Source organism: Lineus longissimus, chromosome 8 (assembly GCF_910592395.1).
Source record: "Lineus longissimus chromosome 8, tnLinLong1.2, whole genome shotgun sequence".
Lineage (NCBI taxonomy): Eukaryota > Metazoa > Nemertea > Pilidiophora > Heteronemertea > Lineidae > Lineus > Lineus longissimus.
Genome location: NC_088315.1, coordinates 13511912 through 13525135, shown reverse-complemented (window position 1 = coordinate 13525135; position 13224 = coordinate 13511912). Strand labels below are relative to the sequence as shown.

Below are 13224 nucleotides of genomic sequence, written 5' to 3'. Positions count from 1 at the left end.
GCTTACCTCGTGAAGGTGGGGTGGCATCTACCATGATTTCCAAGCTCTCGTCAGCTGTGCAGCGTCTTGCAGTATTACAGGCGATGACATGTACAATGTACTTGCCAGCATCATAGAGAGACACGTTGGTGAATGTGTAGTCGCGAGCTGTGCCAGGAATCTGCCAACAGACAATATCGGATATAATGTGGTGTGACCAGATATGTTACAGTAGTACAGCAAACGGTATTTCTTTTCTAAGCGTTCACACCAAACAAAAAGTAAAAGATTTAGTGACATAAAGATCGGAATTTTTCATATCGCCCTCTCTTTACAATGTATATATGTGACCCACCACGACAAAATGAGTCGCATGTCGCACAGAAGATGAGCCTAAAATGACACCAGGACATAATAGAAGTAATTGATATGCTCCGATTTTACAAAAGGCAGACAATGGTGAAATGAACAACCAGTCTGTCTCAACCTGTCAAGCTCAGAGCGACATGCGACCTGTTTTGTCATGGCGGGTCACATATGTGACCCGCTCTACCAAAACTAGGCGCTTGTCGCATCTGAACTTGACAGGTTGATACGGACTTGTTGTTCATTTCCCTATTGTAGACCTTTTGTGAAATGTGACCAAATCAGTTTGTAATAGATTTCACAAAAGGTCTACAATAGGGAAATGAACAACAAGTCCGTATCAACCTGTCGAGTTCAGATGCGACAAGCGCCTAGTTTTGGTGGAGCGAGTCACATATTTAGAAAAGTAGTGCTAAGCTAAATTTTGCACAGGTTGTGCAAAAGAAATAAATGGCAATTCCTGGTTAACATGAAATAACATGACTGCTACTTCTTATCTTAGAAACACGTTTTTTAAAAATGGAACGTTTTTGTTTGTTCACCCACCACACCCGACACACAACATGTCTCAGACGGTCTGAAATCTTATAGCAAAATATATTACATGTATAGCAATTGCCTAGTTTATACTGTAGTTTAGTCAAATTACTTGATGACTTGATATGGGTGGGAGTCTAGGTACCGTCATCGAATGAAGTGGCCTGAACCAAACAATTTATGTAAAGTTTGTTTATTATTTGTGTCAGAAATAAAGGTTAGTTAAATTTTGGCTAATGAGACACTCTTTACTTCCAAACACCTATCTCATATGCCTGGCGCATGACGAGAAGGCAGTTTTTACGCTATAATAGCTCGCAGCTGACCAATCGGCCGCACTGGAAATAGCTACCAACAGGGCACGACTACAACCCGTTCAAGAAGTTGACGTCTTAGGCGCTACTCCACCAGACAATTTTTAATGTTGGAAGGTGCTGTCGGAGAGAAAATCTCTTGTGGATAATGAATCGACAGTTACTTCCGTGACCTTTTTTACTGCAGTGGATAGACGTTTGACGTTTCTGTCGAGACTTTGCTGACAGAAAGTGTCAACATAATCTGTCTCGTGGAGTAGCGCCTTTACCCACTTGACAATCGGATCGGTTCATTATGGATTATTCACCTAAAACCGCGGGTGTTTAAATTTGGAGCAGCGCCTTATAAAAAAACGTTTCCGAGCAGGTCAAGAAAAGGCTTGACCAGCCCAAGAAAAGGCTTGAGTAGAATATTAATACTTTAGCCGGGACACTTTTAAAACAGTGATCCATTACACAGCGTCACAGGACATGCTCGGTTAGTATCCGAGATCGAGATAATCGCCCTATCAAAACTTCCCGAGTAGAGTTGGTTGCATTAAAAAGCCGTCTCTTCAGTACGAAAGCCCAGAATGCTCATTCAAAATTCAAAATTCAAAATTGAATTTTGAATTTTGAAGTGAGCAAAAAATGCCACCTCAAATGAGCATTCTGGGCGTAGTACTTATGCCAACAAAAATCTATATCTTCAATAACGTACTTACATGAACAGTAGGTGCAGTCAATTCACCATTAAGATGTGTATATAGAGAAATGTATTGGTCCTTAACATGTGACTCCGCATCCTGTGATTGCCACACAGCCTTCAAGGTACTTCTATAGATCTGGGTATCAGCAGCTCCCGAGCCTGCCTCATTAAATAAGCGTGGCTTCATGGTGAAGCTAGGTGCAGTGCTGTCGACGATAAATCCATTGGATGTTCTCTGAGAGGACAATCCTGCAAATAAGATATTTGGTTTAAGTTAAGATTTGCCTAACATGAGCAGCAATAATGTGTTCATCTTAACAATCTTGTCAACGATGCCAGACTTGCGACTCTGCATCCCAAGATCCCTGACAATGAGTGATATTAAAGACAGAATGAAACGGCCAAGGGCCATTTTGCTCACCGTATAGATATTTGGTGGTTAGGAATTCATCCTGGTTAAGAAACATGCTACATGTATAGTATATAGGTCAAACCAAAGTCGGTATGACATGTGATGTATCGTTGCTTGGAGTACCTACCCATAAATTACAATCGAAAGCAAGTCACTGATAAGCAAGATATTGCACTTTTTACCTTTTTTAGTTTTGGCCTCCTGGTGGCCAAGTCAAGAATTAGATCAGATTGAAATTCGGTGTCCGAGATTACATGACATAGGAAATCATGTGTACCAAATTTCAAGTTCATAGCTTTAGTGGTTAAGAAAATTGCCATAGTTACACTCAAATGGCCAATTTACACCATTTGACCTCTGTGACCATGAAAATTAGGTCAAATCAAAAACCCGTGGGATATGTGATGTTTCCTTGCTAGGAGTACCTACCATAAAATCATCGAAAAGAAGTCACTAATAAGCAAGATATTGCATTTTTTACCTTTTTTAGTTATGGCCCCCTGGTGGCCAAATCGAGAATTAGATCAGACAGAAATTCGGTGTCAGCAGTTATATGACGTAGGGAGTCATGGGTAACAAATTTAACGTTCATAGCTTTAGCGGTTAAGAAACATACCCTCAAACGGCCAATTTACGCCATTTGACCTCTGTGACCTTGAAAATTAGGTTGAATCAAACACCTGTATGATATGTGATGTATCCTTGCTAGGAGAACCTACCATAAATTTGTTATCGAAAACGAGTCACGCATAAGTGAGATATCACACATTTTAGGTTTCCACTTCTGGCCCCCTGGTGGTTAAGTCATGAATCAGATCGATAGAAATTAATTGTCATAGGTCACCTGACCTAGGGGGAAGTCCTTTGTCCAAAGTTACAAGTTCATAGTCCAAGTTGTTAAGAAACGTGCCACTGTTTTTGAAACAGGATACGGACGACGACGGACACTGTGGTGTTGTGTTGAGCCAAAAACCTGTAGCCGGGATTTCCTAAATTTTTTGAATGAAATTGACATTTTTCAACCCCTACCTGGCGGTCGCAGTTTTTGAAGGATCGTAATGGTTCTCAAAATGAGGCTAATGCTTTCCCCTTACAGAAGAACAAGAGAATTTAACAATTAAATGAGCCACTTTATCACCAGAAGACAATAAGCACATCTGTTTTTGGCAAAAACTGCCCGAGTGTGATGGTCATGAGGAGTGCTATGTGCCAAAATATTCCAATAGAGCGCGCATAGATTGATTTGCATATACCACTAAACCAACACACATAACTTCACCCGCCAACTTGGTCATGGTAACAATAGAAGCATTGCTAGTTTGGGAATAGAGAAAAAGGGGAGTTTTGAGAGAGAGCACATGTGAGCATTGAACCAACAAACTTTTGCTGCTGGGATAATCTCCCTGTGCTCGGCTCTTTAACTCCAAGGACGAATGCCATTTGGCAGGCCCAATATGTCATACTTCACCTGAAGTGCAGAAGAATTACATGTACTTCACAAATATGAATAACATGCCTTGTCCAAGAAACCCCCAATTTGTTTGAAGATTAAGGTGAAGAGATACTGGGTGAATTGTTACAACACTGCAACCAAATTCATGAAATAAAATGAAAACTGTGATTTGCTATCTTATATCAAGTATAAATTTGGGGTCAGTAAACACTGTAACTATGACAAACAAAGTAACTTTTTTGGTGCAAGGAATAAGGAAACCTATTGAATTGTCTCTGCCAAAAACCTTATCAATACATGAATAAGGGTCATTGTTAGGACAAGCTAGCATTTTGAAGAAAGAAATCACATATACAGTTTATGAGTAAATAGTGATTTTGTTCACAGTTTTTTCAATTTCTTCCATCGTAAAACTGCCCGTCTTTGCTGTGAGGTTTTGTCCCAACCTCACACTACCAAAATGCTGGTAGGCCTAATTAGCTATACAAGTGGCATCAAGATTTGCAAACCATCGATGAATGGGAAAAGTCATGTGATATGAATAAAATGTCATTTCACCAAGCTCTTACATCGCTGTTTCTGCCCATGCTGGCTATCAAGTCAAACCCTGTTGTTGAGAAGTACAAAAGGAAACTAATCAAAGCAGAATCTATTTTTGAACACTGTCATGTGTGAGCAATTATTTCTAATTTCCATTTTACTACACGAGCGGTGCATAGGGGGATAAAACAACACAACAGGACTATTGCTTCAAAGTTGGCAGAATCAGGGGCCAGTTGTAAAAACAGCTGTACATACAGTGCAAAATGGGGATGAATTGCTTAACTGAAAGACTAAGAAGTACGGTAAATGCATTTTGGTAGTAGAGAGCAAATGCAGCTCGATCAGTGGTACAATAATCGATGGAATCGGTCGACTGGTGCCTGATCTACAGCTGCCGAAAGAAAGGCTATGTTTATGGTTTTTAAGCTGTAGGTTTTTTTGAAGTAATCTGTCTTTGGTGATATGAATAAAGACTAGCAAATGCTTTTATCTAAAACTCCTTGTATATTTCCACAAGGCCTTTTTGTACAAAATTGAAGTAAAAGCATTTGGTAAACTTTATTCATATCACCCATGTATATGTTGTTTCCCACAAGTTTATACTTCGTTCTTCATTACATAAAATTGTTCACATTGTTCATGTAATGCTGAAACCCAGACTGAATAGCGAATTTTGAAATGAGATTGAACAGACCCACGTTAACTTGGTAGATTGGAAACAGAGCTAGCTCAGGGTATAGCAAAAGTTCAAGTTTGATCGATGTGTCATTTTCAGATTCGTAACGATGAACTACATGCGCGAAACCTTTTCTCCCCAAAGTGGGAAATAAAGTAAGTAGTTGTACTTACATGGAGGAAAAACTCTAACAAAAAACACACCTCTACCAGGCGTCCATATTTTGTTCAGACAGACCCACTTCTGATCATTGTAAGGATAACTAAGCGCCTCCTGAAGAAAACATCGTTAAATCTCCCGGCTATTAGGAAAGGGGCACGTCACACCTACCATCTTACCGCCTGCGCAAAGAAAAACAGGCCAAGCGGAACAACAACTACGTGTGAGTAACATACTTAACGAAACTTTGATGGCTTAGAAGAAGTGCATCTGCTGCGTTTCCCAGGGACTACCTGAGTGATATTATGTGTGACTTACCAAGGTGATTGGTAGCTTTGACGGTGATGTAAATCCTTGTATCAATGGGCAGACTGACTCCTGTCTTAAAGGCCAAACCAGTAGGACCTACATAGGTGGCACTAACTACGTTGTCTCCCCCCGAAGTTGTACCAGCCCACCATTGGTAATGATCAATTCCGGACTCTGGATCATTGAAGCCCCACCATTTGCAGCCTATCTTAGTCCTGGGAAGAAACACAAGAAACATACTAGTCAATATTTGCTAAGAACAAGTGTGACAAGGCGCCATTGCGCTCACTTTTGTACAAAAACGGCATGAATGTGTAGATAAGTGAGTATTAAAAAAGACAAGCTGGGTGAAAATTGCAGAGTAATTACATGAACATGTCCTTGATAGAAGCACTCCAGGAGTATGTCGTTGTATCGGATGGGCAGCAGTAAAAAAGAGTTTCAGAGGTTTTTCGGGGAATGAAGAGCCCTGCATAGTTGCAAGGATGCTTTTTATTCGCCTAAAAAAACGGGATATAAATTTATGTTTGCTGAAAAACCACAGAGGTTTTTCAAAAGCTCAAACATCGTTTCTTTCTAAGAGAGAATAGCATGAAGACTGTTTATATCACATTGCAGGTACGTCATGTATCTTTGTCTCATTCAGTGACCATCATCAATTTATAGGCCTGTCGAAAATTGGAAGAAAAAACAACAGCTTCAACTTCATGTCAAAACGTGCATATACTCGACAGGTCATGGTCAATTCGGAAGATCTCATGAAAATATTTCATGAAGGTGTTTCGCGCGATGACAGTTGCTTCAATAGTTATAATGTCTATCAGCAATATTGAGATGCTTTCAGTAAGAGCAATGTAACCAAGTTGCATTGAATTTATTGCGGATATAAAATACAACACACATACAAGAAGGATATAAAGAAAGAGAACTTGGGTGGTCCAATACATACTCTGAAACCTGATACAACATATCGGAGCCGCTCAGACCATCATAGACGACTCCAGGAATTGGTGGTGTGTCATCAGTGATTATGCCATCTGATGACTTCTGAACGCACATGTCTGCCAGATTGCAAGCTACCACGGTGATGTAGTAGATGTGACCAGCAACTAGGTCAAGGTTCGTGGCAGAGGCATCTGGAAAGTAAATGTTGGTATGTCATAACTGCTTTTATTTTGCCAAGGACATTTCTTAAATTCGGTCTCTGACTTATGATTTGAAAAGCTGCATTTACCAAATTCACTGTTATCTGACAATTGTTGAGTATGCACGAATGCATCATTCATTACCCCACACGGAAGGACTTCTGCAATTTCTTCAATTTGTTAAATTCTTTCGAAGCCGCCTATTAGCTGTGAATCTAAATTTGAAGATGCATCGATACCACCAATGTGGATGAAGCAACACGGTATGAGGGAACGAGCTACAGGTAATAAATGTATATCCCCAAACAACTAACCTGTTTCTTGACCAACAAATTGTTCTGGAAGCACGTCATCGCATCCCTCACAAGTTCCAATCATCCAACTATAGTGGGACATGCCCGAATGGGGATCTTCAAAGCCTTGCCACCAGCCAATGAGGACAGAGCGATCGGTTTGGTAGTCAAGGTCTATCTCACCACCATCATGAACTACCCCAATCACAGGTGAAGAGCTGTCAACGACAGCCCCCCACGAACTGGCAGAGCTGTAGAGACCAGCATTGTTATAAGCCTGAAAGTAATCGGTTCATTGGGTTAAGAAATATGTGACTTCCATTCAGTAAGATGCAATCAAGACTACTCTGATCTGCAACAACACAACTAATGTTGCTGCAATGGGCATGAGGGTAGAAAGTTAAAATGACCTGTGAACATATTTACTCAAGAAATAATCTGAGCGTTTCTCAATTTTGGCCCTCGCTTTAAGGGAACAGAATTCTACATGCTTATGCGCAAATATACTAAAACTGCATCCAATGGGAAGAGTGTGGTCCCCGGGATAGGCCACATTTTGTTTCCAGATATTTTCTAGTTAGTAAAAATTAGTTAAAGATTGTACCGCTGGTATGGAGAGTCAAGACAACTTGTTGGTACAGCCTTAAAGATGCCCAAATGACAATTGAAATTTCTTTTTATGACACTACAACGTGACTCAAATATGATTATTCATGCAATATAGATATCGCTTGTCCCTAGAACACTGGATACAAGTCTTCGCCTGTACGAAATGCTAACTGATTGGAAATCGTTGTCCGACAAGTAAAGAAGGCCTCTTGAGTGGGCATAATAATTAAGTTATTAAGATTTCAAACCTCGACACCGGGTTCGATTCCCCGCTATGGTAATTTTGAAACAGTTTCTTACGTAATTTTGTTTTTTTTGCGATAATATTTATTGTCATTTAATATCATGAATGGCATTTACTTTAAGAAGAAGTGGCAAAACCACACAATTGTGTTTTCGTCTGTAAGTAATGATTGTAAGATTGTCCTTCTCAAGATACTTAAAGGCAATACAACGTCACTATTGAATGAAACAACACACGCGTGTTTCTATCTTTTAGGCTGTCACTCTACAATCTACCCGGTTAAAAAACTAGACGAGTAAGCTGTTTTCCCGGCTCCAGACAGACCAGTTACATGTCTCTGGTGAAGTCGCAGAAACCGCACAAACAACTGATTCCAAACGACCTAAATGGCCCGTTATCTTCCTTAAGGTAATATTTACATTCTGCCCAACATGCCCAAGAGCGATTGGCAGGGCCTGTAATCATGGACGCATAATTGCATAACGGTGGCTCGGATGACGAAGCAAGGGGGCGGTATTTATCTGTTTTTTTGTGTATACCTTGACTGAGACATAGTATGTGAGTCCTTCCTTAAGCGAGAGTGGATCGTTCGGAGGAGAGACAACAGTATCCGATGTAACCTTCTCCCAGGTCATCACATCTACCTGTCCGGGAAGGGAGCCGATACCCCACATGTAGTACGCAATGCCAGACTCAGCGTCACTAAATAAACCAATCCAACTGGAAGACAAAGAAAAGAAGTACTCAAAAAACAATTAATGAATCGACTAATCTGGAAAAAAATGATTTGGGAATCATTGTAGGAGATGATGAAAATGGGGTTAGTGATTCAATTTTGTTAATCGAGGTCCAGAAGACATGAAGAAATGATTTTGAGGAGTTGTCTTCAAATAAAACCTATACTCGTGGTATTTCGAACATATTTGATTCACGACACACTGAAGCAACTATTCCGGATTTCTTTGGACGTAATAGTCGGATAAAGATGGCCCGATAACCATCAAGTTGAAGAACAACAGGAATACGTTCTCAGAGTTATCATCGATCCCACGTTTTAAGGTGCCGGATTATGTTACCAAGATAGGCGGGGCATCGTGACTTAAACATTCAATTAGTGCCAGGCATCACGAAGTTTCGACTCCATCTGAATAGCAAAATGTACATGTATGTTTGATAAGTAAAAAGCACAAAAGATTTTAAAAGATGCCTCTTAATTTGGCTAATTACTAATACGAATGCATTGCTGACGAAATTCAACTTCCTACTGCCCTTTTTGGAACATTGCATTCGGAAGTTGATAGTTGCATTCATATCGTATACACATTCGCGTTCACGTAACAGAGAGGGGTTTTTTTTCAATTTTCAGAAGGTACTTTAAAAAACGAAAATTCGAAATTTGCGCGTTTTAGACGATTTAAAAAATTTATTAGCAATTTATTCATTAAACGTGAACTAAATTGCAAAAAGGGCTCTGTTACGAGATGCAAAGAGTTACTGTGCGTTGATTCCAAGTGTTAATTGGTGAATTGGAAAACGGAGCTCGGCGTGATTAGCCTGTCTGTGTTGAAAATACCGACGTTATTGTATCAGTAATTGTCCTAATTAAACGCCATTTAAAAAATTGTTTGGCTTTTATCATACGCAAAATTCCTTCAGTATTCCAGATTTCTTCATTAGGAGTCGGAAATCCGTCATGGCTAGGAGCAATTCAATTTTAAAGTCGATATGGTCCGTAAATTTGGCTAATATGACCCGGCACGTTAGGCACTGCACAAACGAGGTATTTGGGTTGTTGCTACCTGCGAAACAGTCATGACACTCACAACTTTGGTTGAAATATATGCGGCCGCCGACGGCTAAATTGCAGTCTATCATCATGTTGTTTTGGCTCCATCGCATGTCGCAGAAATTGACGTAATCGGTCGTTTGAACGGCGCCTTCGGACATGTCGGTAGCAATCGTATCTATTTTAAACGTCTTTTTCAAACTCACCTAGCCGTCACAGATGTCTTAGACGTGTGCACCCTGTGACCAATATCAATCTTGGCGTCAGATTTCAGTGGAGGTGTGGTGTCTACCGTAATGCCATCGGATGTCACAACCGTCTCAAGGCCAACGAAATCAGTAGCTGAAAATAAGATGTCGAAAACGATAACCATGCCCAGAAATTACCGACATACTTGTAAAGTATAAAAAAGTACCGGTATCAAAGAAGATATTCCATGAAAGGTTAAAGGGAATCTGTTGGAATAAATTGATGCACCAATCAAAATATTTTTTTAAACAAATACATACCAAGGTACATGACAAACAAATACTCTACACCAAGGATATGATGAATATTCCTAGATAGTGCAGAAAATTGCATTTAATAAGCAGTTTGCGGGGGTAGCCATGTTTGTTCAAATCTCCCACGGCGAATGACGTCATGGATGCAGTGGAGTTTTTTCATCAAGGCGAGTACTACTCGTTTCCACTAAGCTTTCAGACCTTTTTCTGCCCTGGTACCTTGGCTCAAACACATAGGGAACTAGACCTGCTCGTTCTTCTGCTGATGCACGGTTGTAATCGAAGGATTCACAGTTGTTTTTAAGAATACGCAGTTTACGTAGATGTTAAGGTCGTAACTGTTGGTCGAATGGGGAATCATTCCCATAGCTTCCCTTTAAGTCAAATAACTACTGGACTGACGAGAGAAACTTACAGAACGTTTTCGAATAGCATCCGCCATTCCTCGTCCGCTGATCTACTGCTGTTGTTGTTGTCATTGTTCGGTACGGGAGGTTTCGGAAGTGTGTCTCAAGAGGGCGGGATCCCAGGTGCCTGAAAGTTCCACTCGTAGGCCGCCTTTGCGATTAAGGTCAGGGGCATGGAGTCTTTCAAAGCCTCCTTGATGCCACGTTCGTGCCATCGAGATCCCCGTGACAGAATCTCGGTGGATTCCAGGCTGAATGAATGTCCTTGTTATTCCTTAGCATGGTGGAAAATGGCTGACGAGGAGCCACATGCGCTAGGTCTACAGTGCTGGTTGAAACAGTCCTTGAGGGCCCGTGAAGTTTCCCCCACATAGACAACGACAACAACAACAGCAGTAGATCAGCTGACGAGGAAATGGGGATGCTATTCGAAACGTTCTGTAAGTTTCTTTCTCAATCCAGTAGTTATTTGACTTAACCTTTCATGGAATTACTACGACACCAGGATGACTAATCTTCACAAACAAATAAGATATTGCTCGATATATCAACATACTTCACAAAATAACGTTTTTAATGAAACAGGTTTTACATGGCAATGAAATTATCAGATTGAATGAAAGTTAATTGAGAATGACTGAAATGCCTTACCTCTAACACTGGCATAGTAGGTATAGCCATTCTGTAGAGAGATGCCATGAGCCCGTCCATGATTGCTGAGACCTTCATTGGTAAAGTCCTGTATATCGATACCTTTGGGTGTGGTACCGATGGCATATTCGTAAAATGCAATCCCGGCGTGGTGAGGAGCCTTGTTGTGTTCCTCTACATCAACAAATGTGTCCCAGTTGACGTACATTTCAGAGATGCTCGTCTGAAGCAGAAGCGAATATTCCTCAATGGGTAGCCATTTTAGTGTTGTCAGGAAATAAAGTAGGACATTGTATGAACACAATGTGATGCAATACATAGTTTTGAAAGCCTTTTTTGTAGGCTATTCAAAATTTTCACCATCTGCCCAGGGAGGCAAAAGGCCACCGCATGGATTGCGGCAAAACTGATGTAATTTCATGCACACTTTACCACTGATGATATTAATGACTCATAAGGAGCAGTGGAAAATGCTGTTTGCACGACATTTAAAAGCAAATTTCAGCTGCCTCCAGCAGTGGTTAAAACCAAGTAATACCACGAGAGTTTGGGACATGTAATATCACTTTTTGCCATCGAATCTCACCGTGAATGCTGCTCCCTTATCGAATCCAATCCAGACGTCTCCTTCGGTTGGCGCAGTTAGATCAACAGTGACACCATCAGAGCAGTTATACGCTTCGGGAATGATTTGAGTCCACTTTTCAAATTCGATGTTAACTGCTTTGGCGTGGATACAGATGTAGTAACGTCTACCGTGGATCAAGGTACCAGCTGGGAACTCCACGTTCACATATTCATTACCTAATCAGAAATCAAATGTAAAAAGGAAGTTTCTTCCAGATAGAAAATAGCTTACAGAAAAAGTTCATCATTCTAAGCCACAGTATGTATGCTTAGTGATTCGTGCAAAGTTAAAAAGAGACGTTAACATGTTAAATGATCATTGGTACTATTAAGGACAATATTACCCAGCTGTCGGCTGCCCAGTCACCTCCTATTTTACATAAGTAGTTTCCATCAACAAATAGCACAAAAAAAGGAAAAATTCAAAATCTCAGAGCTGAAACAAAATTGGAAAAGCATCAAACACGTCAAGAAAAAACGATTACTGATGAACCAGAAGAACTGCAGTAAAAGGCGCCCATTCCTTTAAGTCAAAAAACCGAATGGCCTTTTTCTAGAGGGTGGCCCAGAATTATTTTCCATTGTACGTGTGGGGGAAAATGATTCTGGGCCATCCTGTAGGAGATCGACTGCTTGATTAATGGATTAATTCATTGAATCATTAATTGATTGGTTAATTCGACATGACGTCAAAAGATATTGAGCATACTTGTTTCACCACATGCAATGGCAGTTGGAAGTGAGCACGGATCTGGGTAACTCATGGCATCAGGCCGAATATAGTGGGTGTATGCATTGAGAGAACTGTCCATTATGACGGCGTAGGTGTAGTTCCTGTGCCTGAGTGTTGGCCATACTGCGGACAGAATATTGGTCCACGGCGAGTAGTCCTGGTCCTCCACTTCCCAATGGGCATTCTGCTCCATCCAGATAGGGGCGCCGTTTTGGTGGATCGGCTCATCAGTGTCTGAAAAACATTAAATTGAAAGTGGTCATTTACCGAGTTTCTTCGATACACTGGACATTCATCAGTACGTATTTAATTTTTTTTAAAAATGATTGGCAAATCACTTTCCAACATGCTAGGTGAGACGTCTTCGACGAGGGTTACACAGACCTGATAACTTCCTCAGGTGCAGAGATCGCTGTTTGAGCAAGAATAGCTGGCACTTTAGTGTCGGCGAGTTAATGACATAAATTGTTGTTTCTAAAACGCCATACTTTAGTCATTAGATTTTAAAATGAATTACCTTCGTCAAGCTTCTGTGTTCCCACTGCGTCGATGACCATTTTTGGATTGATGAGAATAGGATCAAATGCGTCACAGTCCTTGACTTCTGCTGATATACTGGTGAACATGTTGACCTTGTTCCAACCTCTCACAGCTACCAGCACACACTCCGTAAACGATAGTGGATTGTTTAATGTCACCGTGAACTGGTCCTGTAAATAAGAATAATACCCACGGTATGAGATAGGTTTGTCTTTTCACCAAATCTAATCGTTTTCTCTTTTTACCAAAA

At 40.6% G+C, this 13224-nt stretch overlaps 2 protein-coding genes across 2 annotated transcripts in view; one reads left to right on the top strand and one right to left on the bottom strand.

The window, feature by feature from the left end:
- LOC135493045 (uncharacterized) overlaps positions 1-8003 on the top strand; it is a 111500-nt gene extending 103497 nt beyond the window's left edge. The window contains exon 6 of the mRNA XM_064779881.1: positions 7983-8003. The gene's annotated coding sequence lies outside the window, so the exon portion shown is untranslated. The remainder of the gene's footprint in view (positions 1-7982) is intronic.
- LOC135492940 (uncharacterized) overlaps positions 1-13224 on the bottom strand; it is a 93515-nt gene that overhangs the window by 22123 nt on the left and 58168 nt on the right. The window contains exons 21-31 of the mRNA XM_064779686.1: positions 12952-13144; positions 12411-12668; positions 11661-11878; positions 11075-11297; positions 9720-9855; positions 8267-8447; positions 6896-7151; positions 6386-6572; positions 5446-5651; positions 1901-2133; positions 7-160 (exon numbers count right to left, since the gene is read on the bottom strand). Of these exons, the coding sequence (XP_064635756.1) occupies positions 7-160; positions 1901-2133; positions 5446-5651; positions 6386-6572; positions 6896-7151; positions 8267-8447; positions 9720-9855; positions 11075-11297; positions 11661-11878; positions 12411-12668; positions 12952-13144 (2245 nt within the window). The remainder of the gene's footprint in view (positions 1-6; positions 161-1900; positions 2134-5445; positions 5652-6385; positions 6573-6895; positions 7152-8266; positions 8448-9719; positions 9856-11074; positions 11298-11660; positions 11879-12410; positions 12669-12951; positions 13145-13224) is intronic.